Below are 23,194 nucleotides of genomic sequence, written 5' to 3'. Positions count from 1 at the left end.
TGTTTTGTGCATGTTATGACCATTTAACATTTTAATACAGAGTTAAGTATAAATCACCACTTTCTGTCTTCACAATCAAATCTGTTCCCTCAGCTATTTGATTTATAAGGAGAACACTGCAAAGCCACTAAACTCATGCAAATGTTGTTATCTACTTAAGACTGCTAGCTGCACCTTCACATTCAAAATTAATTTTACAAGCTTACATGGTACTGTCTGAAAGCTCCACCCAGTGAGGAAAGCAGAAGGAGTTCTATGCATACAAACAGACCCTGTTTTTGAAGGACTTAAGAAGCCAGGAGGCCAACTGTTCCTTGACATATGCTATGAAGGTAATATATTCTAAAAAAACAGCCCAAAATAAGTTCCAGGCAGAGTAATTAAAGAAAAGTAAGTCAAGTGTGAACAATAATTCAAGAAAAGAGAGGGGAGAAAACACACTCCATATATTCTGCAACAGAGAAGGTAATAGGGGACCAAATGGTAGTGCCATGAGAAGAATCTCTTCTGTGTGTGCTGTGGAGTAAAGTACAAGACACCTCTAGCAGATAAAGCGGATAATACTTTTTGAAGAGAGGGAAAACATGAGACAGAAGTGGTCTGATCAATAACCAGAATACTCTGAACTCAGCTGATAATGATTTTTTTTTGTCAACTTCAATGGCAAGCACCCTTTAGAAATCCAGGTCATTTTTTAAATTTATACACCAAAAAAATTGAGGTTCTGTATAGGCTCTACCATACTCCAAGGGCCCAGGTTCCTTTACAGGAGAGCTTGCACATTTCTGTCAAAGTAGTTCTCCCAAATCCTTATCCAACAGGGGATTTAGGAAAGAACATGCAATACACAAGCAAGATTAAAGACATTGAGAACAAGGAAAAAGGAAAAGGTCTAATGGACCATGCTGCCAGTGAGCCAATGGCAATTTCTGAATGGACAAGCACCATACTTGCTTCACTAGAAGCAACGTGATTCGAGTCCATTAGCACATGGTCTGAAAATATTCTGCTGATACAGAATTCAGTTTCCACATTTTGACTTGTTTGCATTCCCTCCTCATTCCTCAGCCAAGAAATCTTCCTGGTCTGGAAGAAAGCAGGGAGAGACTTTTGCCTCCCTGAGTTGTAGTGGGACTTTCACCCAAAAAAAGTCAAATGCACAAACAAACATTTCCAGGGGGTGAATAAAGATCTGAAAACCCGGAAGAACCTGTACGTGACCCAGCACATATGAGCTGGCATCAGGGAAGGAGATGAATACATAATAAATACAGCAAGAGAAAGAACATTTTTAAAAGCCACTGCGGTGCCAACACTGATCACCTTTTTTAAAACACGGATTCACAGACATGATTTAGGTATGTGGGGCACTCAGGTGGGTCAGGATGATGGCACGCATCATGCTCTGCTACTGCAGGTATCACTACTGCCAAACAAGACATTTGGTGAGGACACATGCCAGAGTCAAACACTTCCACAATCCGGCAATCTTCTACAGTTGCAATGATTCTTTTTAGCTGTATCCAGGGCTCTTCTCTGGTGGCATTTTAAAAAAGTTACTGGAGGGAGCAATAGTGGCTTTCTCGGCTGCTGGTGTTTTTCCTGTCCACTCAGAGTTCTGGGATCTCATGGATGGCGGTGCTGGTAGCTCTGACTCTGCTGCATCCATGTGGACAGATAAAGTTGCTGGAATATAAAATTGTGGGAAAGGGGGAACAGAGGAAGAGAGTAGGAAAGGACAATGAAAAAAAAGTTAGAAAAAGTGACTTCATGGCAAATGCCTCATATATATAATTTCTTATATGTAGGTGTTATTTACCAAGTTCCTTCAAGTTCCCCTGCCAAATTTCTTTGAAAGGTAAGTTCTTGATAGCATTAATACCTTTGCCCTAATGATTCGCACATTCAGAACTCCAAGTTCTCAGTTTACTAACTGCTTGCCTTAGTCAAAGTTCCTATTGAAAATCAAGAGCTTTAGCTGTCCCATACTTAAACTGAATCAATTCATAATCATTCAACTGAAGATAGTTTGATGTCTCCACAAAGACTCAATTAACCCTGTTCAGTTCTGTGTCTCTGCAAGCTTGGCAAATTTCAGGTTGCAAAGCTCAGTTAAGAATAAAAATATACCTCTCCTCTTTACCCAGTAAAGGCAGTACCATGAACCTCCACATATATCCAGTATGGTAAATCAGCATATTATTACAAGAAGCTACTTGCTCAGCTAGTTTGGAATCCACTTTCATTTTCTCAGTACAACCACTGCTTCAAAATGGGACAGGCTATAATTAGCAAGAGAGATTTGCAGATGCATAACTCAACCAAACAATCACCCAAATTTCCAGAAGGACTGCTAGAAACCTGGAGATATGAGAGTTTATTCCTCTTTCTCAGTATTCTGAACCACTCAGTCCTCAAAAGCAGAACAGGGAAGGATAAAAACAAGTAATCACCACAGGAGTCTTTGGAGCAACCTGAATTTTTTTGAACATTTAAGTGCTTTAGTTCAAAACACATTTTTTTCATTGTATTCTCACAACAGATAATAGTTGTTTGTGTGTTTTTATTACAAGTTACTTCTGCTGCTCTGCAGTGGATTAAGGATAAAGAGGCCATAACAAGCCTTAACTAGAACACTGATTGTTTTGAACTTTAAATGAAAAGAAGGTTCAATGCTCAAGGTTCCACACTTGGTAGATCTGGAACCCCAACAATCCTGCTTCTGTACATCCAAAACAATGAGTCACTCCCACACAGCCACAACAACACAGCTGATAACAGTATGTTGCATGTTTTACCTCTAGCCCATCAAAGTCCTCCATCTGAAGGTCATGTTAAACATGCAAAAAAATGTAAGTCAAAGTCCCTAAACTAATAATCACCATCAATACTACATCATGGGCTCCTTACCAGCAGCCTCCTGACTCAGGCTCTCCATCTTTGCTCATAAAAAGGAAAAAAAAAAACAACAACAGATGACTGCAAAAGGCTTCTTGCTACTAGGTGCCATCACACCATGAAAAAGACAATACATAAGCAAGAAATAAGAGAAAAAATTCACCAAATTGCTATTACTCAACAGACTGCTCTCAGATAAGCAGCTTTAGAAGCATAATTTAAAAATTCTTGTTTTTCACAAGCTAAGTGTAAATATGTGTCAAGGCAAACAAAAATCTATTTATGCAGATTTTCAACCTAGACTCACTGCAATACCTGAATAGGATGCCAGCTAACATGTGCACTGTTACATATACAGGGGACTGGACCATATAAACACTAAAAACATCAATGTAAAGCTGGAGAATTGTTCACCGTTTATTTCAAAACCATCTAAGCTTGTGGCCTATTCTGACAAACAGAAAACAAACAGTATAGTTTTCATCACATCCCCTTCAAACCAGATAATAACTACCATGAGAATAATATGCAGTATTTCTTAGACAAGCTCTACTGTGCCACTGTGGATATTATTCCAAATCTATTGCATTGCAATGGAAAGTAACTGAACACAAGGACACTAACCATGCCTTTTGAAGCCCCCAAAGTCTTAGATCACTGGAAGTTCAAAGGACCTTGATCATTACAGACTTTCTTCTTCCCTAGATACTGGCTGTTGGTCTCTGGATTGGATAAACTTCTGGTCTAATCCAGTACAGTACATCTTACTTCCTCCACATTTCCTTATTCTACTGTCAAACTACACCAGACTTTTGTTCTTAATCCAGTGAAAGCCTCATGCTTTAGGGCTCATATACTCCTGAATTGTCTAGCATGGATAGCACTAACTTTCTCAACATTTGCATAAGTTTGTCCAGCTTAATTTTGGTAATGGCCACTTCCTAAAGTGCAAATGCATTCTGAATTACCTACCCACTTCTTGTTGCTTGCAGCAGCCATGCCTCTTCCCAAAATGCTATTCTTTAGCAGCTATCTCAGTTACAGTATTTAGGCCAGTTAGCCTCCAAAGGCAGGACTAATATCAGAAATTTAAAGCTGTAACAATACAATAGAAACCTAGGCACTTCTGCTACAGTAATACACATTTATTGATCTTCAGGGGTCTCTGACAAAAGATGCTTGTCACTGTTTGACTCAGGTCCGACAACAATGCTCTCGATCCCCTGCCCCTCCCACCCAGGTAGGGAAGGAGAGAGAGAAAAAGAGAGAGACTTGGCTGGATTGAAAACTAAACTAGACAGCTTTAATTAAACACTAATGAATGATATAAGAAAATATATACAATTATATGCAAATATGTTCAGGTATGGGCAAAAGCCTCTCGCCTCCCCCAGCCCCCAGCAACTCCCACAGCAATCCCCTTTGATTAAGACAGTCCCATGGAATCCTGGAGATGCTGATGGCGAAAGCGCAGAGTGATGAGGGTCAGGAGAGCTCGGGCCTAAGGGTTGACGGTGATGGATGGACGGAGTCCTCCCTGGACACCAGCCATGGACAGAAGAGAAGGGGAGAAGAAGGAAGGAAGTTGTCTTCTGTGATCTCTGACCTTTCTCTGAGCTTACGTAGATATATGGAATGGAGTATCTCTGGGCAATTTTGCTGTCTGTTCAACTCAGCCTCCTACGGGGGGGTCACACATCTCCCCTTAGTGTCTGAGCCGGCAGAGTGAAGGTGCGACCTTGAAGACACAGCAGTTACAAAAACATTCCAGTGTCTTATCAGCCTAGCAGAACACACAGTTGCTAGTTAAAAGAAAGCTCACTGAAGGAAAAAAAAATCAGTTAAAAGTAAATTGGCTTAATCCTGGCTCAAACCAGGACAATGCTTTACCAAAACCCATAAATAATCACATTTACAAAAGTATGTGAGAAGACATGGAAAGAACTTAGTTTGTTTGGCTCCCAAATAAATATATCTCTAGCTCCTTTCTCTCATTCCTGCAGCTAGAAGAGAGATTGCTTCCACATCTCATATGCCTTTTATTAGCATCTTCTGATTTCAGCCAAATTCAACTCCAAACTTTCTGAGGCTGGTGGGGGGGTGAGGTGACAGGGGAAGATTTGTAGCTGCATGTTTAAGAAAGAAGCTAAATTCATCACAATGACAGGGAAGAGTGTTGGCAGAGATTTGAGCTATTTATTCTTTTAGGAAAATCCTATAAAGAATGACACAAGGAAGCTTCTATCTGCAGTCTTGTTCATCACACTGGTGAGGAGTCTGATAACAGATGTATGCAGCAGCGTGATTTAGTGCCAGGAGCTGGCCCCTGATGTGTATTAATACAGCGGCAAAGCGGAACGAGCCCCTCTTCATCACTCATCTCTATAAAAGAGGTGGAATCCGAGATGGCCCGATGTTCGGCAGAGCAAGCCCATTTGTTCTGCTGACTGACGGAGCCAGCTCAGGCTGTGTCCTTCACCTCCGTGGGGCACTCAGGTTGCAAAAAAGGAGATCACTGAAGCAGGACCTGGTCAACAAGTGAGACAGAGCTGTTGGACTCAGTCAAGGAGCTATTTAAAGGTAAAGAAATCCAGCACTCCAGGTGCCTTCAGTGACAGGCACGGGCCTGCATTCTGATTCACCTGTTTCATCTTCTGCAGAAGTAAAATATCATAAACATAAAAAGTGAGAAAATGAGGCAGCCATGATTCCCCAGGTACAGGGGAACCTCAGTAAAATACATTTATAAAGGTCTGAGTAGATGCATAGCAAGGAAGAAAAATCTGTATCTATCTCATCAGTGTCTAACCAGTGTAAGAGTCATCAGTTAATTTTTAATTATTGCAGAGCAATCCTGCACATTTCTTTAGGTGTTAGTAATTCCACAGTCAGATCACCTCTGACAGAAATAATATTAAATTTGAGATGTTTCCAAGTTATATGTCCAGGTTGTGCTCCAGCTTCAGTTATCCAATCATAAAAGCTTCTTTCCACAAGTCAGCTATGTAGCAAATGCTGCCCATGTCTGTTAATTTTGCTGGGCACAATTCTAAATAGGGTCTAAGGACAGTATCTTTACCATTTCTGACCCTTAAAGACCTTGCAGCACTTCCCTCTTGATGATCAGTACAAACATCATGTCCAGATTCTGGTAACCATACTCTCCTTCCTTATTTTGTAATACATAATCTAATTTTCTCTCCCTCATCCCTAAAAAATCCCAAACACCTTTCAAACCTCTGTGCTCTTTTCCAGTACTGAGAGTTCCACTCCAAATGCAGATTCAACTCATCAAAAAGTGCTCATTATACAATTTGCCTAGTTGGTAAAGTACAATTTACAATATATTTTGTTACGAGTAGGCACAGAAATAGCAGCTCTCACCATAAAAAGTGACCAGCAATGCAGTACAGAATACACTCTGAACAACAAATAAATGCACAGGTAACAGGGGACTGTGAGACACTAGCATTTATACCAAGAAAATCTAGTATCTCAGAACTGTAATTCTGCGGCTGCAGACATATGATTTTACTAATCCTTTCACTACAGAAGTCTTAATATCCAATCAAGGAATATTCAAAAGCCAGAAAAGAACATCCCAAATAAACAGTCAATAACAGATTACTCTCTTGCTGAGCAAGATATTATTAATTTAATGTGGCTTTTTTCCCTTTTTAATACGGAGCTTTTCAGACAATCTGTAATCCAGATCTGTGGCCTAGAGAGCCAGCACAGCTTTCTTCCCTACTTCTACTGTCTACCCACTATTCCTATTCATCATCAGTTCCTTTGGCCTTCCCCACTGCTTTCACATCAACATTTTTTCCATCAGTTTACGCACTGCCTTGTTACTGGATTACAGTGGCCATTTTTTAATAAGCTAGTTGGAAGAACATGGGTCACTTGGTAGTAAGCAAAAGATTTCAAGAGAAGGTAGGGTAAGAGGCCAGAAAGAAGTCTCCTAAACCCCTCTGTTTTCTCCATATTAAACCATTTTCAGATTCTGATGAGTAATCAATATATTTTGCAGAAATATGCCACATGAAAATAAACCAGGATTTTAATCACTACATCCCCAGAGCAAGAAAGAAAAAAAAACTGTTTTCATCCACAAGAGTAAGACAACTCCCAGGGAACAGGAGATGATGGAGAAATTGCTAGATTTCTGCTCCTGTGGAAGTGTCTAGAAACACCCTGAAAAAGGGCATCAGAGCCATCAGCTAATGTCAGCCCAACGCTGAAGGAACACAGTGTTTATACTGATCACCTTATTACCATGCATTGTATAATTTAGAGACAGTTGAAATAACACCTTACGAAGAAACAGATTATTACCCTCTGCATAGTGAAGCACTGGAAATTACATAAACTTACCATAGCTGCATCAACAAAGATTTCTTTAGTAGGTAGCATTTGATTCTGTGATAACCACACAATATTCTCTCTCACCCACAGCCATTCTCAGACACATTTAATTAGTTTCAAATCCAGGTAATGCTGTTTTTTTACCATTGTGACTCTGGCACTTTGCTGAAGAGGGACATTACTTTGAAAAGGTGGCACACAGATACATCAAAGTTACCTGATGGGCTGGACATGGAGGCTGCAGCTGGCTTTCGTTTCCTCTTGATGTCCCTTGAACATGGTGGTCCCAGGTGTACATTTGCTTGCCTACAGAGAAATTAAAACAAATTGAACTCTATTCCGGTATATTCTTCCTGTAAGACTTTTGCTAATCACCCTCCAACTCCCACCTTCCTCTTAGCTTCTTAACTAGTAGGCAGCACAAATCAAATGCTTCTGAGGGAAGTTTTGCTCGCATTTTTTGTCAATATACCATTATGCTCCCATTTTTTTAGAGCTCACACATATAAATCACTCATAATAATTATTTCTTAGTCTTTAAAGGATCTTGTTTTGTATTAACTTGAAAATAACTCCTTGCATAAGTAAAGATGTGATTATGCAGTGACACAAAACATGTCCTACCATTACTTCTATAAAGCACAACAAATGTCTGCAAGATTGCATGCTATTGGCTCCCTTATTCAGAAATTTTTCTGCAACCTGTTTAGTACTGAATGTACCTATATTCCAAATGTCCATGCATATTGTTTCCACTACAGTAGTAGTAAGTTCATAAAGTTAGGAATGCAGAATTGTCTCATGCATTTTCAAAATTATTATTTCCTTTTCAAAGTGCTGTGAAAACAGCTGAATCTGGCTTATGGTAATACAGCCTTGCTAAACCTGTAAACTGGCTGAAAGGCATAATCTGTCCTGGTCATATCAACTGTTGAGTCTGAAGCCTGCTGATAACCACTTCAGTTTAACCACTGGTATATTGGGACTGACATAAACTGAGCACTCCTCCAAGTTCTAGATAGGGAGAAGTGAAATTTAATTCCAAAAAGAGAAGTCAGCAGACCAGAGAACTTGCTCAAATACAAACTATATTGAAAACAAATACATAATTTAGCAATGACATTGGGTCAAAATCTCTGCTTTGTCTGAGATGTTTCTCTGCCAAGTTCTTTGGTCACTCTGCATCAGATCTGATGTACAAAATGCAGAATTACATTGCAAATACAATCAAAGATTGTGAGACGTTTACGTGGTGTAACGATTGGAACCATATAAATTATTATGTTTAAAGGATGAAAAGCTGTGTCTTTAGAGCCTGTTATTTTGATTTTTAAAAATTCCTGAAAGTTTAACAAACAAGTTTATTGAGTTCTGAAATATTCTACAGATGACAAAAGGAAAAGTTCCTGGCTTCATATTTTCATGCCAAAATCTATCAAAAATAAGCAGCATAATTACAATATATATGCAATTTTAGGCACTGAATCTATGCAAAAGCAAAGTGTGCTGTTATAGCTATACAGAACAGTGTAGGGAGCACAAAAAATTTCCTATACCAACCAAGACTACAAATTGTTTGAATGCTGCTGGGTCTACCTACTTACCTGTAACAAATGCACAACCTCAAAATAAGAAAGAAAAATCTACCTTTCTGTCTTCTCAACTAAAATTCAAAAGCCCTACAAGAAGTCCGCAAGATCTGTCATCTATACCTGACATTAAAGAACAGTTTTAAAAAATTTTAAATTGTGCTAAGTTTCACTGATAGACAAATTTTCCTATCTGGGAACAGCTATTAATATAACCTGACTCAGAATTCTCCTGAAAACATGAATTAAAGGCTTTCAAAAATATCAGCACACCTATACTCTGTATCTTGGAATTTGGTGTTTGTACACATAAGTGACTAATCTACAGGTGACTTCACATATGCTAAAAACTGCTTTTGTACGTGATTATGATATGGCTACATGGTATTTTAGCAACAGTTCTACCATGAATTCTGAAACATCCAGACACACACAGCTCAAGAAAAGGATAGTCTCAAACAATTCAGTCAAGTGGAACTTCAGGTTTTTTATTTTGCATCAGTGACACAGTATCAGATTACTACCTAGATGACTACATAATTATATATAATAATCCAACTCATTTTATCACATAGTAACAATAAGGTTCCCTTTTTAATTTTATGAACCTGCAACAATATTAGCCAGCAGATCCTTGGAGGAGAATCACTACAGACTAGGAGAGAAGTATGCACTATCATTTCCAAGAGTCTTGCTGCAATTTGTTCTCAGTTCACAAATGTTGCAGCTAGATTTTGTATAAGTGTTCCTAGCTCTCAAGTCCATGCTCAAACCACATCTACCTTTACCTCAAAAAAAAAAATAATAAATTACAATATGAGAATCTCAGAATCCCTTCTTGTAGTGAAAGTAAAGGCAAATCGTACTCCAGCTGGAACTAACAGCAAGGATGCTGCATCTAGCAGCCCTGCCTCTAACACATAAAGGCTCAGAGGTCATAAATTGTCTCTGTAACATGTTTTTCATTCAGGTTTATCCCTTATTGATTTCCCACACTTCAGTTAGTAAATCAGGAACCTATCGATTATTCACTGGTTCTGACTGACCTGGTGGTAAAAGTGTCAGTTTCAAGTGGCTGGTGCACTTTACAGGCACCATAAATCTGCATACAGGGAATCTCCAGGTGCTAGGTACCTTGGGAAGAGAAGCAGAAGAATGCATGCAGGGATGATAGTCCTCATTAAGACAGAAAGGGTGTCTGAGGTATAATTTATGAAGTATGCATTTTTTGGTAGATACCACACTTTAAAATCTAAATTTCTAGTCACTACCCCACATAATACAGGTGCTATTTTCGTAAGAGAACAGTTTGTGAATCCCAGCTTAACAGCAGACTCCTAGAAATACCACTACCAGGAAAGTCAGGTCATGGGTATGCGCAGCACACAACATTGCAGTGGACAGGCTGAACTATAAATTCTGAAAGTTTCACTGACAGGCTGCAACAACAAATTAGTTTTTCTGCCAAAGCTGAATTTTAACCACTCTTCTGAACAGTTTAAAAACTACTTCCAAGTACAACAGAACAGGGCTGAGAGAAAAGGCTGACAGAAAATGCACATCCATGCGTTGTCACAAGTCCCTCTGTGAAGAAGTCTGAGGCACAGAGCTTTGTGGAATGAAAGATCTGGGCCTAAACAGAGAAACTAGGATGGTACTTTGTCCTTACTGGCTTTCTATCTCTTCTGCTAGGCTTTCTTCAATGTTGCACAAACAGTAATGAGAAAATAACTGCCTGGTTACTTTTGGACTATGGCTTGTTGATCTTAAAAAAAACCCGAAGTCACCACGGTGCTCAGTCACAGCTGGAACTCCTGGATGATCAGAGTGTACTGTTAAAATTTACATCACAATCTAGAGAGGACTGAAATTCTAACCTGTGAAGAGAAAAAGTAAAACACACCTGGAGAGACAAAGCAGGATCCAAAGTGCAACTATGCTGATGGCTGCAATATATTCAGCTCACACTACAGCCTCTCGCTGCCAGGAGCTGGTGAATGAAAAATTACATACTTATAGAAAAAATGGGTTTATAGGAAAAAAGTCTATCGTGTCTTTCTGATAGTTATTAATTTTTTTATACTTTTTTTTAAGCATAAGATAATGGAATTATCCAGGAAATATGGATTTGTCTCTTGCTCTTAACATAATACTTAATGGTACCTAATTCTGCACACAGATCACAGTAGAGAAAAAGTGGGCTTTGCTACATAGCTGAGATTCACTGCTGTCTCTAATGTATCAGAAGTAATCCTTGCATTTTTTTTTTTTTCTATGACTTTTTTTTCCCCAAATGAACTGTAATTGCATACACTGGACTTCTATCTCACTCCTACAGTTCAAGGTGAGCATGTGCTGGAATACAGGGTCACAGCAGCTTGCCACTATTGTACAAATACCACAGGCTTTCAACAGAAAACCAGGACTGGCAATATCATCTGTAGGAGACAATACAGAGAACCTTACTGATCAGCATCAGGTTCCTGAAACCTTCACTATCTGTAAAGAAAAGTCTAGATTGTAAAACCATGTCCACTCTCTCAAAATTTGAGATTAAAAACCCCCGAATCTCACAATTGGAGGTCTCTGAAAAGGCCCTACAGAGCTAACTGTGACAGTTGTGGCTTTCTCAGAGGCAGGAGACACATGACACACATGGGAGTGTATGCCTCTCAGTAATTTCATATCCTCCAGCTTCTCTGCTCACAATCTTTATCCTAACTCTATCCTTAGAGGAAGCAAAGCACTTGGATTATGTAGCGCAAGCCAGCCATTAATCTACTGTCATACAAACAAGGGATGCATTATCCTCATGTTAAAGTAACTGCTCAGCAGAGACAGCCATCTAACACAGATACTGCTACTAAAACTCCATACAACTCAGCTGCTGCTGTTGTGATGCTATATCCCAGCAAACACAGGCCAAATAAAAGGCTCTCTCTCTAACCCCTGGAGCGTTACCTGAGGCAGTCGATGGTGGCTTCACCAATTTAATAGCAAAAGCAGAGTTCGTCCTCCTACGACTACAGAGCCAGCTGGGCACCAAAGTCTGATCTGCACATAACAGGTGTAAAACAATACAAATTCTTCATCCAATTTGCAAGCAAAGCGTCCATGTACGCAAGTGGTTCTTGCTATCATATCACACTGCAGGTATTTCCTGTGCATAACGGAGTCCCCACTGCTCTGCAGAGCCTCATGGGAGACCTTCAAGAATACATTTTCAGATTCCAAAAACACTAACATGTCAGGTCACTTCTTAAATCATCCAAATCCCACAGATCTGTAGCAGCAGTCTGTTCTGCAAGTAAGCATTCTTAACAACATGGCAATTTCATCCCTAAAAGTCTTTGTGGGGCAAATGCAAGTGAACACATTTTCTTCTTGTTTTCCAGGTAAGCATTCTAAGCAGAGATGATGAGATCCCATATATTGCATTGTTTAATTTCATACTGAATCATAGGATATCTGTGCCAGAAAGAGTCCTAGTATTTGCCAGTCCTACTAAGTTTACAGATTTGATGGCAACTTGCTTTATAGGTGAAAAAAGCAATAGCAAGTAAACATAACTTTGAAGCCAAGGGGAATTTTTTTCATTCCACAGAATTTGGATTCGACAAAATGGGAGCATCAGGCCTCAGACAACTGCATGGGACACTAGGTTGATAGCTGTTGTTCACTGCGTGCCTGTCAGAAGAATTCAGTTACATCCATAACTGCAGTATTAGCCAGGCTTTAGTAAAGAAATACATGAAAGTGCTGCAGCTAAATGGAAAAAGAGTTTAAAAAAAAACAAGGGAGAAAGACGCCTAAACAGTTTACAGAAGACATTTTCACATTAAGACAATTCCAGGAAAATGAAGATGTGTGGACAGGTTGCATGGAATGAAATGGATACTGTCCTGGTCAATGGACAGTATGAAATTGTCAACAACCATTCACTTCTCAGCTGCCTCAGGAAAGGCTTGACATTGCAGACAACCCCTACACTTCTATGTGCTTAAGAAAGAAACAAAAATGTCAAGATTTCTGCACAGATACAGAAGAACAAGATTTACTTTGATGAGCATATTTCCAGAGCTTGAACTAGAACTAGATATTCAAGCCTTTTCACTCTAAAAGCACTATCAAAGCCAGGGTAGGGCAGAACTGGCAGTTTACTAGGAGATGAACATTCAACCCGTTAGATCTTTATCCTGTGTTCCAGGCAAGATCACAGGCAAGCTTCTAAACCAAATTAAACTCTAGGCTTATGGTTAATATTAACTGAGACTAGATGCAAAGTGATTTTCTTTGATTTTTCTGTACTGTTTAGAGGTCTCTAACACAGTTCTTCAAATCTACACCTTTAACATCTACTTGCCATCTGAGATCCACTTTTCCTATGACCTCCAGTGGGAACATTTAATTGAGTTTTTCACCCATAATCCTATTTTCAAGGCTAGGCAAATAATAAAAGGCATTAAGGACAATTTTTCTTCTACCTTCCTCTTTTATTCCACCTGCTATTCAAACTCAAATTGAAGGGAACATTGGCTCTACACTCTTCTGAAACTCTTACGCTGCCTCAATGGAGTAACACTGCACCAACCAGCAACTTACAACATCTTCCCACTGATGGAGCCATTGAATAACCAAAATCTAATAAGAGCCTTGAGCCTGTACAAAATCCTCTTAAAGCAGAAGGAGTTCAAGAAGAAAATTCTGTTCAGATCACTTCTTTCTCCCAGAAAGGCAAACGGGCAGGAAGGAAAGAGGGGAAGGATCACTTGGGCTGTCCATGCAAGTCTCTACTTGCTGGCTTTTAACAGCCTGCATCACCAAGCTGAAACCTTAGCAGACAAGATATGATTAGCAAACGTTTTGTGCTCTTAAAGGAGAGTAATTATAGGCATGTGAAAAAAGGAAGAGATCCCTGAGGTACTCTTCCTTGCATGCCTCCCGAGAGGCAGCAGGGCCATTAAAAATTCCATGATGAAGAGGAAAAACAGCCTGGGAACAGCCAGGAGGCAATGCAGCAAATTAATACACCAGCTGTCCCTCGGGAGGACTGCAAGAAAGCAGGAAACTCTCATCGCTTCACAAAATAAAATTATACCACTAATGATAACAGTCACCACACACACAAAACTGCTTCTAATGATGGGTGTGAAATCCCCAGTGCTGTGCATACACTTTGAATGAAATCTCTTCTCATCACAGACGTAAAGCAAGAAAGATAATCTTGCTAGTGTAAAATTTATACAGCCTTTCAAATAAGACTTCCCAAGGAACCCTGCACACCAAACCTCCTCCTTGACACTGCAAAGTCTTTCTTGAACACCCCCAACTGTGCTCAGTATCCTGGCTTTCAGCTCTGCTTCAACAACACACTGGGTTAGCAGTTTTCCAGAGAACTGCACTTCCAAATGATCTGCACCAAAATCCATGACTGAGACAAAGAAAACATTTCCATGGGAGAGGAAAGAATCCACCTGGTAACTATACTGCATTGGACACATTCGTGATAACAGAAACTAAACAGAGAGAGGCAATGTTGCATGGCACAGTGCACATAAAGCTGAAGAAATTCCATGTCTATAACATCAGCACAGTTTCTTCTCTAATACATGTCCTATCATTCTCAGGGGATTATCTTCCTTCACTTCAACATACCATTTCGACAAATTTCTGAGTAGAGTTTCTCCAAGGTGGGATGCAAGCAGTTTGGAGCCTGCTAAAACACAAACTGCTGCAACTGACTCTATTCATGGTGAAAGAGGAAGTTGTTAACTACAGCAATGGCTGAACAGTGTTTACAGAGACCACCTAAACCTCCTCTAATATCTATGCTCAAGAACAACTTTTGTCAAGAAAATGCTTCTGTGACGGAACAATTTCCTTCAATGACCTTGAAGCAACTTTGCATAAAGCAAGCACCTTCAATTCTTGCCACATACATGAGGTCACGTAACACATTCATTCTTTCCATATTTTTTTCTCCTGTAAATATTCTTGAGCACATTTCACACTAAAATAGAACTACTTCCTCAAACTACAGGCACTTAAAACCTACTTCTGGGATGGGACAACCCCTCTGCCAATATTCAGTAAGAATTCAGTGGGGATTATGTTTGTCAGGACACCAGTCACTCATTCATTAGAGAAAGGAACTAAGCATACATATGGATTGGTTAACTAGATTACATATTCACAAAATCATGTAAAAGTTATCCCTCCAGATTTAGAAATCTCTTGCCATAACCAGTAGTTTAGGAAATGGCCTTCACTGATCATCCTAGAGATTTTGCCCTGTTGTAATTTGTGAGAAAGATTTGTCTAGCTCTCCTTTTTGAAAGACAAATTTCTGCAGAGTGCTGAGTAGAACACTCAAGGCACAAGGAAGGTTATCCTCACTGTAAATTAAGAGACCATCAATTGTTTTGCTTCATGGGCACAAAATACCCCAGACTGGGGCAAAAGCACAGAAAGGAAACAATTTGCTGATGTACAATCTTCAGAATTCTTTTTACTCTCATCCAGTTGAATGTTTAAGAGCTGATTCCTTCCTCCCTCCCCCTTTCCAGTTTAACATGCTGGCTACAGCAGCATGAGGTCATGGTGCGACATCACGAAATTCCCTGCAGAAACCAGTGGGAGGAGAGGTTTTGCTGGGTGGGTGCCAAGCTTTCGTTCAGACACATACAACCTCAGTACATTTTTCATGCTCTATTTGCTAATTAACAAGGGAAAGAAAACCATAAAGCTGAAAGTCCAGACATTTCTTTCAGATTTGGTCCTTCGTACAAACACATAAGCAGAATTTGTCTCCTTGCACAGGCAAAGAGCTCAAGGGCACCTTACCTTTAGATAATCACCTGCAGCACAAGAACAGGAGTCACCTCCAAGGCCAACACTTGAATTTAATTTAGGATTAGTCAGCAGAAGGCGCAAGAATGGTGTATTAACTCCAACTATGCAGACTCAAATATACCCAACATTTGGCCAGACCAAATCTAAATTCCAGCTATACCAATGGGGAGAAATATCAAGCCATTAGAGGTCACCTCAGGTGAGTTCTGAATCTGTTCAGAGGGTCTATTTTAGGCATCCAGGACACCAAAATGCCTCAGCATGTCACCCACACAAGCTTGTCAGCACTTTACCCTCTCATCTTTTTCTGACATTAATAGTGGACAACAACACTATGTCCATTTGCACCTACACAACGGACTTGCAGCAAGTCTCTGCACAATCCAGAAGAGATCACATTTATTTCTAAAAGCACAGTGTGTTCTTCCAGTCTGTCATACAATGGTTTATATGCTCTAAGCACTTTGTGTATGAGACTCTCAACCTGCACCTGTATGCTTTATGTTAAATTTGAACACAGGCCTCCTAGGGCAAAGTGTGCCAGCTTCCAGATCTATGGCTGTTGTTCAGACCACACAATACAACTGAAGAGAACCCATGGGAAGGAAGTGAGACAACCCCAACAGAGCAGAGCAAGGGCGTTACCTGGCAGTGCAGTGTGCTGGTGAGCATCTTCGGTGGGAAGCATCAGCAAGAACATCCAGAGAGTACAGAGGAGATAATGGATTGAACTGGAAAGTCAAGAGATTGCATTTAAGCAAAGTGTTAAAAGAAATAGTCTCCAGATACAGCTGCTCAGATCCATAGTTGTTCATAAAGAGACCTTTCCAACACATCACAGGGTGAGACTAGGTGAGAAGTGACTCTCACTTCAGATAAAAGGCTAGCAGAGGGTGCAACAGCAAATCACATAACCATCTTCTCACAATAGACAGCCTTATAAACACACTCTTCTTTCAACTTTCATTATTACAAATGTTGGTTGGTTAACAGCATACTCAAAGAGCTCTACTGCTGCATGCCATGAGCAAAATGTCCAACTCACTTTTGGGAAGCCTTTTGTCTATCTCCACAACGTAAAGAGAAAATTCACTGTTACGATTGGTGAGAGCACAGAAATTCCCAGTTGCAGTATCCTCTGTGGTCCCACATATCACTGAGACAAACCTCTGGAAGACTTGGGCCCACGAGGGTTAATTCACAATGAGGTGCCAAATCATTGCACAGTAACTGAGTTGCTTCTCCCACTCCCAACCCACCTCACAAGCTTTCTTTGCAAACTGCTTAAAATAAACTTCAGGAACACTGCATGATCACGCTCATCTTAGATCCTTTGTTGGACACACACTAGACAAATCCTGAAGGCATCACACCTGTGCAAGACAGCTTCTTGTAGAAGACACAACTCAAGATATTTTTAAAGGTCATGACAGAAATGGAATAATCTAGTCAATCAACGCATGGAGCAAACTTTGTTCAACATGCAAACAGAAGACTTGTAGACTTGTAGTTTATCTGGGGTACCTGCATTACACTTCCACTCAGCATCTCATCTTTATTTATAATTCACACTACAAGCAGGAAATTCCTTTCTGTCTGCTTTGCAAAGTGCTATACCAGTCTTGTATTACTTGGGTTACTGATGCATTTTTAAATAAGGACAAATTAATAAAGCACAGTAGGACTTATCTTAAAAGTTATCTGCAACTCTAAAACTCACTAGTAGGCCTCTGACTTCAGCCTTTCTGGGAAAGAACAGGCACTGTGCACCACAAAGCTGCTACTGTCAGGGAGCTTCTCCTTAATGTGAACTGCTACTGTCAGTGAAGTAATACTGCAGCTGCACAGTAGGGGAGAATCAACAGTAACCTTGGGTAGCTGATTCAAGCTCATTTGAGAAAAACAAAAGTAATAATTTTTTGTCATTTTAAAGCTTATGTGGTTATCATTCTCATCTTTAGCAATATAAAAGTGGTATGTGAAATGCTCTCCTTAAGGGAAACTACACAATTGCACAAAGGCCTGAAAACTTCTTCTTGCCATATATGTATTTTTAGTCACCTGAAGGGTAAAATAAATCTCAACCCTACTGCTCACCAACCAAAAAACAACTTGCAAAGCAATAGAAGAGAGTGTGTGTGGCTAGGAATGACTGCTCAAAAGGAAGACCCTTTTGGCTTTCTGCTATCAAAAACCCAAGCTCTTATATCTCAAGTACAAAAGCTTCTTAATACTGAAGCTACGAAAGACTTACTGGAAATTATAAAAATGTACACACAAGAATTTCAGTTAAAAGAATGCCTATTTCTCTTGCTCATCACCTCTTAGATTTTCCTTTTACAACTGCTGCTCACAATCAGCTCACCAATTTTTTACTTTCTCTGTTGATAAGACTATCAGGTAGAAGTGTAAGCCAGACAAGACAAAACAAAGCATTTAAAAAGAGAAAAAATGTCCAATTCCTATGGAATTTGGAGAGGTCAAAATTCCTCCTGCCAAGAGGCATTTTCTCTCTCACTCACTGTCAGAGAGGAAGGCATACACTAACCTGAAGCAGGGAGATAAACAAAAGGAGTTCCTGAGCAATTCAGTTTAAATAGACAATATAATGCTGAGGCATGGGTTGTGTGCAAAGACTGGACGACATCAGTTACCAATATAAGAAGGGACAGGGCTACCTTACCTCATGTGCACTGGCCACAGTGTGTGGGAAATCAGAAGCCAGCACTTTGTTCTTTCTAGAGAGAAGAAAATCAAGAAAATAAAAAGGTAGAGCAGAGTCAGCTTACCTGGTTGCGATCTCTCTTCCCCATGGAGGGTAACCAAAAACTGCAAGGAGGCAGAGTTGGAAGAAGAGGTGGGAGGAATGCCAAGGAAGGAGTGAACAAAGCCGGGGGGGGGTGGGGAAGGGAGGGTTGAGGGTAAGGAGAGAAGGGACGAAAAAAGATGGAGGGAGAAGAAGAAAGATTAGACATCAGCAGGAGTCACACTAAAAGCAACAAATTTCAGATCTAAGGAAAAAAAACTGGATACAAACAGCTGGTGAAGGCTGGACCCACTGCACTATAGTCAAGAGGTGCCATTCTTACCCATCTGTTGCCCAACAAGAATAGTATTAGCAGGATGACAAAAAATAGGCAACACGACTATTCCTGGTGCCGACTACAATTTAAATATACTAATTGGAGAAGGAGACAGACCACCAAAAAAAGAGAAAGCAATTTCGCAGCTGCCTTGTCAGCATCATTTCCGCAGTCTGAGTATGTGCCCATAGCATAACTTCACACAGAACCTTTTAAATAACTAACATAAAAGGCTCAGTCTTCTTGTACTGTGCAGAAGATCTGAAGTTATTGAAATAGCACACTACAAGGGAGGGGGAAAGATAAAGCTGACTGTAACCAAAACGGCATTTGAGCAGTGTCCACACACTGGGGCAGCCTTATAAACAAAAGGGAAGTCAGCAATTACAAATAAGAAAACAGAGGAGCGATCAGTAGAGGACTGTCTCCCATTCCACAGGTTACTGCATGCTTATGTTACCACCCAGCTCCTCATTCCTTTCAGTCCCAGGAGGAAAGAGGACCCTATAGTTCTTCATCCCCTCCCAAAGTTCTCCACAGCTGTTAAGGATCTTACTCTTTCTGGCGTGGATCACTAACAATATGACCTAGTCTCTCGGTGCCCAAAGTGCTTATGGAGGTCTCCTGAAACACAAAGATAGGTAAAAGGTTGCAGACTCTCACACAGTGAGCAGACACAATAGTTTGCTGCTGCCAATAAGAACAGATCTTACTCCCCTGAGCCACATTATTCCTTTCCCACCCACTCTCAGTTAAACATACTTACCCTCTTCTTTCAGAACCAAAACTGAGCTGACTTATCTAATTAGAACAACCAAAAATCTAGTATTTACTATTTTAGTGATAATATTTGCTGCACAGGGGCTCACCAAGGACTGGACCAGTACAAAATACATCACAAGAGGATGCAGTTAAGAACAGGGGAAATGGCTGAGAAGAGCTTATTTCCACATTGCTGGGATTAGCTGGGGCAGAAACAGGCTGAGAGACAGGACATTATACTGTCCCACTAGCAGTGGGGATTCACCGAACACAGGTGAATGAATCAACAAGTATGCAACAAGCTTTTGCCTTTTTTGAAAGCAGTAATTCAACAGCAAGACCCATAGCAGTTAAAGAAAAGGCACACCCTAGGAGAGCACTTGCTCAGGGAGCACATTTCTCCCTGGGAGATACTGCCTTGTGTATGTCCTTGATGCTGGACTACGTGTACACACACAGCCTGAAGCACAAGCTGTTCATACATGCATAGCAACTACCTCGAAGGAAGAAACGGACTTTGCAATAATGGTCTGAAGATAAGGGTAAGAGGCGTTCACAGGTAAGATTCTTCATAGTTTGTGACAGATACATAAGCAAAACACACTCAAAGTTTGGGGGGAGCAGCAGGAGTGAAAGATGGGCTGTTTCTTACAGCATGAAAATTATTAACTCGGAGTGCTGTAACGTTTAAATTTACGGTTTATTACTGTGTAAATTACAAGCCGTACTTTTGGTAATTAGCAGCTCGCTGGCGGGGAGCTCTGAATGAAACTCATTATTTATGATTACAATTTGGAGGGAGAAGGGGAAGGGGGAGCAGTGACCTCCGCTGCAAATGACAAAGATCCCTTTAAGGCGATGAAGATGAATTAAACAAGTAAATATTATCCTTCTCATTTGGATCATCAGAGGTGCTGTTGACAGGCCCAGCCACTTGCAGGTGGCCTGAGGAACCCTACCCAAAGCTAGTCTCTTGCCAGCTGAGGCTCCACATTTTAATCGCTGGTTACAACTAAACAAGGTGAGTAGAAGAAAGAAGGGGCAAACAAGGATCTTTCAAGTGTGACTGAACTTAATTAAGAAGTCGCACCCTTCTAGACTCCAGGCCTAACATACCTTGCTAACAGCCTCTCTGAAGCCAGTCAGCTCAGAATATATGCCACTATTTTCAAAAAGCACACAGCACATCCCATAAAAGTAAAGCCAAACACAGCCAAGACCTTCCCTCTCAGAAACATCTTTTACAACAGGTACCAGAAATCAACACTCCAAGATCCAGACCTGCCTAGGTGTATCCCTCCCTATTTTAGACTGGTATCTGCAAAGTTTTGCTTATTCCTTTAGAAACAGGACTAATATTTTGTCTGTTGTTTGCTTTACATATAATAAACTTAGTCAATGCCTTTGGGTAATGTTGTCTGCATTAATGCATATACCCGCGTATTCTTCTGTTTCCCTGCTAAAAATGCGACTGCTTAAACCACCTTCTTTTGCTGCCATTCATATCAGTTTGATTCCCCATCTAAAACCTGGTCTTCCTTCACCTTTGAGTCACCTCTTCGCCCTTGAAGCCTCAGATTATAAGCATGCGTTAAGTCTCATGCCATCATAATTTTCCCCTACTTTCTGCCTAAATCTTGATTTTTATGCTGCCATTCAACTTCAGACCTCCTTTCATACTGTTTTTAGCACTGATCAACTGTATTTGCCACTCCAAACCTGCCTCAAAATCCACTTAGTCACTCAATCAACTTCTGACAGTCAAAGCAGTTAAACAATCAAACAATACACGAAAACAAAAAATGTACGGAGCCCCTTTCTGGACAAAACTATTTATATGGTATCTTAGAATACTTAGTACTTCAGAACTGATCAGCACTGGAAATACACGATTATTATCCTCCAAAAGGGAATACCTTGCCAACAAGCCTCCTCCGACCTTTACGGAGACAACGGGCAGCAGCTCCTGGAAGGCGATTCAGGCGAGCATGAAATCCTGAAAAACAAACCCAGAAAAACTGAGCGATGAATACAGAAAATTCTTTCTTCCTGGCAAAACCACTAGGCAAAAAAAGGTAGTCTAGGGGTCAAATGAGATCCTGTGTCTTTTGTTTCTCAATCTGCAAGAGGTATATATGCCAATTCATTCACAAACCAAATAAAAACCCAATTTCAAAAAAAGAAGACTCAAGAACGTGGGTAACTGTTATGAGTATTTTAGCACCCTTTCTAGTAGGTACAGCCATTTTTTATTGGACTGCTAAAAAAACCCTAACAGATCACCAGTATCAGTTTAAATTGCAGCACCTATGAACAGAATCTACTTTTGCTATCACACCAGAAGTTCTCAAACACATGGCATTCCTTATGGACCTCACCTCTCTGAGCTGGCCGTGAGGGCAAAAGGAAGGTGGAATCTGAGAGCTTGTCCAGACCTGAGTCAATCCGCTCCACTTCAGATCGGTGGTCAGCTCCCCACTTGGGAAGAAGGTTGGGGACGGTGAATCCTGGAACACATTCTCCTTCGTAAAACCAATCGCTTTGCTCATCATCTCCTAAAGAAAAAGGATGGAATTAGCCACAGGTAATATCAATGTGCCCTGTGACAGTCCCACAGAATACTACAGGTAGGCATTTCTGGACGTGAAACAGTTGAATACTCATTAGGAATTCCTTCCTGAAGGGCCTTATATTTGTATTCTGTTTCAATGATCTGCAGTAACTATGGGGACTCACTAAATGCTTTAAACTATCCAACTCATCAGTCTACACAATTTCCCTATAGAACAAAGCCTTCTTTATAGACCTGCCTAGGGCAGATTTCACACTCTGTTGTGACTGCATCTCATCAACCTTAGTTCAATGTTGTGTGATGTCTTACGCACAACTCTTGCTCTGAAGTAATTACTGTGACAGAGATAGAGGCAATCATTTGGCACACATAACAGGCTGTCACCAGAGAGACTTCACAACAGGAGAAGACCAGGCTCATAGAGTAAGCAAAAAGGAGCATACTCACTGATGAGAAAGAACCCTAGTCTCCTAAGACAGCAGCTAAGAGGAAAACACACAACTATTAGAAATGGTCACTCTGAGTGTAAGTACTCACCATGCTGCAAATCTGTCTCAATCAAAATTTCTTAGAATCTGTGAGAACTAAACACTCTCTGCATAACTAGAGCAGCACCAACAGAAGTCATGACCGAAGTCTCCACAAAGCAGGGTCACTGTTATTAATGCAGTTACAGTCTAAAACTGAACAGCATCAGACACTATTCATGGTAAACCTGCTTGGCTAGAAATTCCCCAAGAGCAATATCATGTGAGCAGCATAAGGAAAAAGCAGGAAGAGGGCAAAGAACCTGACACGCTTAGCTTTTCATTAGCCCAACTAACAGTCCCATGTAACTGCAAGATACTTTGCATTGCCTTAAAAGAATAACACACCTGACTTAGAGAAAACTCTCATTTGCCTACCATTAAGACTCAATTCAAGCATCCCTACTTACTCTTCTTTCCTCATCAAGTTACATTATTCCAGACTTAAGTCCACTATGCCTACCAACACATCTTGTCAGACAAAAAAAAAAAAAAAAAAAAAAAAAAAAAAAACAAAGAGTTACTTGTTTTATAAAAAATGCT

General features: G+C 40.3%; 1 protein-coding gene across 2 annotated transcripts in view; it reads right to left on the bottom strand.

Annotated features, from left to right (window-relative positions):
* Positions 1-1,513: 1,513 nt before the first annotated feature.
* GPATCH2L (G patch domain containing 2-like) overlaps positions 1,514-23,194 on the bottom strand; it is a 31,139-nt gene continuing 9,458 nt past the window's right edge. Inside the window, exons 3-9 of one of the 2 annotated variants that reach the window (XM_009993892.1) lie at positions 21,931-22,107; positions 21,469-21,548; positions 19,347-19,414; positions 18,497-18,536; positions 16,353-16,438; positions 7,484-7,572; positions 1,514-1,686 (exon numbers count right to left, since the gene is read on the bottom strand). In XM_009993892.1, the coding sequence (XP_009992194.1) occupies positions 1,514-1,686; positions 7,484-7,572; positions 16,353-16,438; positions 18,497-18,536; positions 19,347-19,414; positions 21,469-21,548; positions 21,931-22,107 (713 nt within the window). Of the gene's footprint in view, positions 1,687-7,483; positions 7,573-16,352; positions 16,439-18,390; positions 18,446-18,496; positions 18,537-19,346; positions 19,415-21,468; positions 21,549-21,930; positions 22,108-23,194 lie in introns of both variants that reach the window. The other variant, XM_009993891.1, reaches the window with a different exon arrangement.

Source organism: Chaetura pelagica, unplaced genomic scaffold (genome assembly GCF_000747805.2).
Source record: "Chaetura pelagica isolate M959 unplaced genomic scaffold, ChaPel_1.0 scaffold11, whole genome shotgun sequence".
Classification (NCBI taxonomy): Eukaryota; Metazoa; Chordata; class Aves; order Apodiformes; family Apodidae; genus Chaetura; species Chaetura pelagica.
Note: the sequence above shows the minus strand (reverse complement) of the source record. Positions and strands in the feature narration are given on the sequence as shown.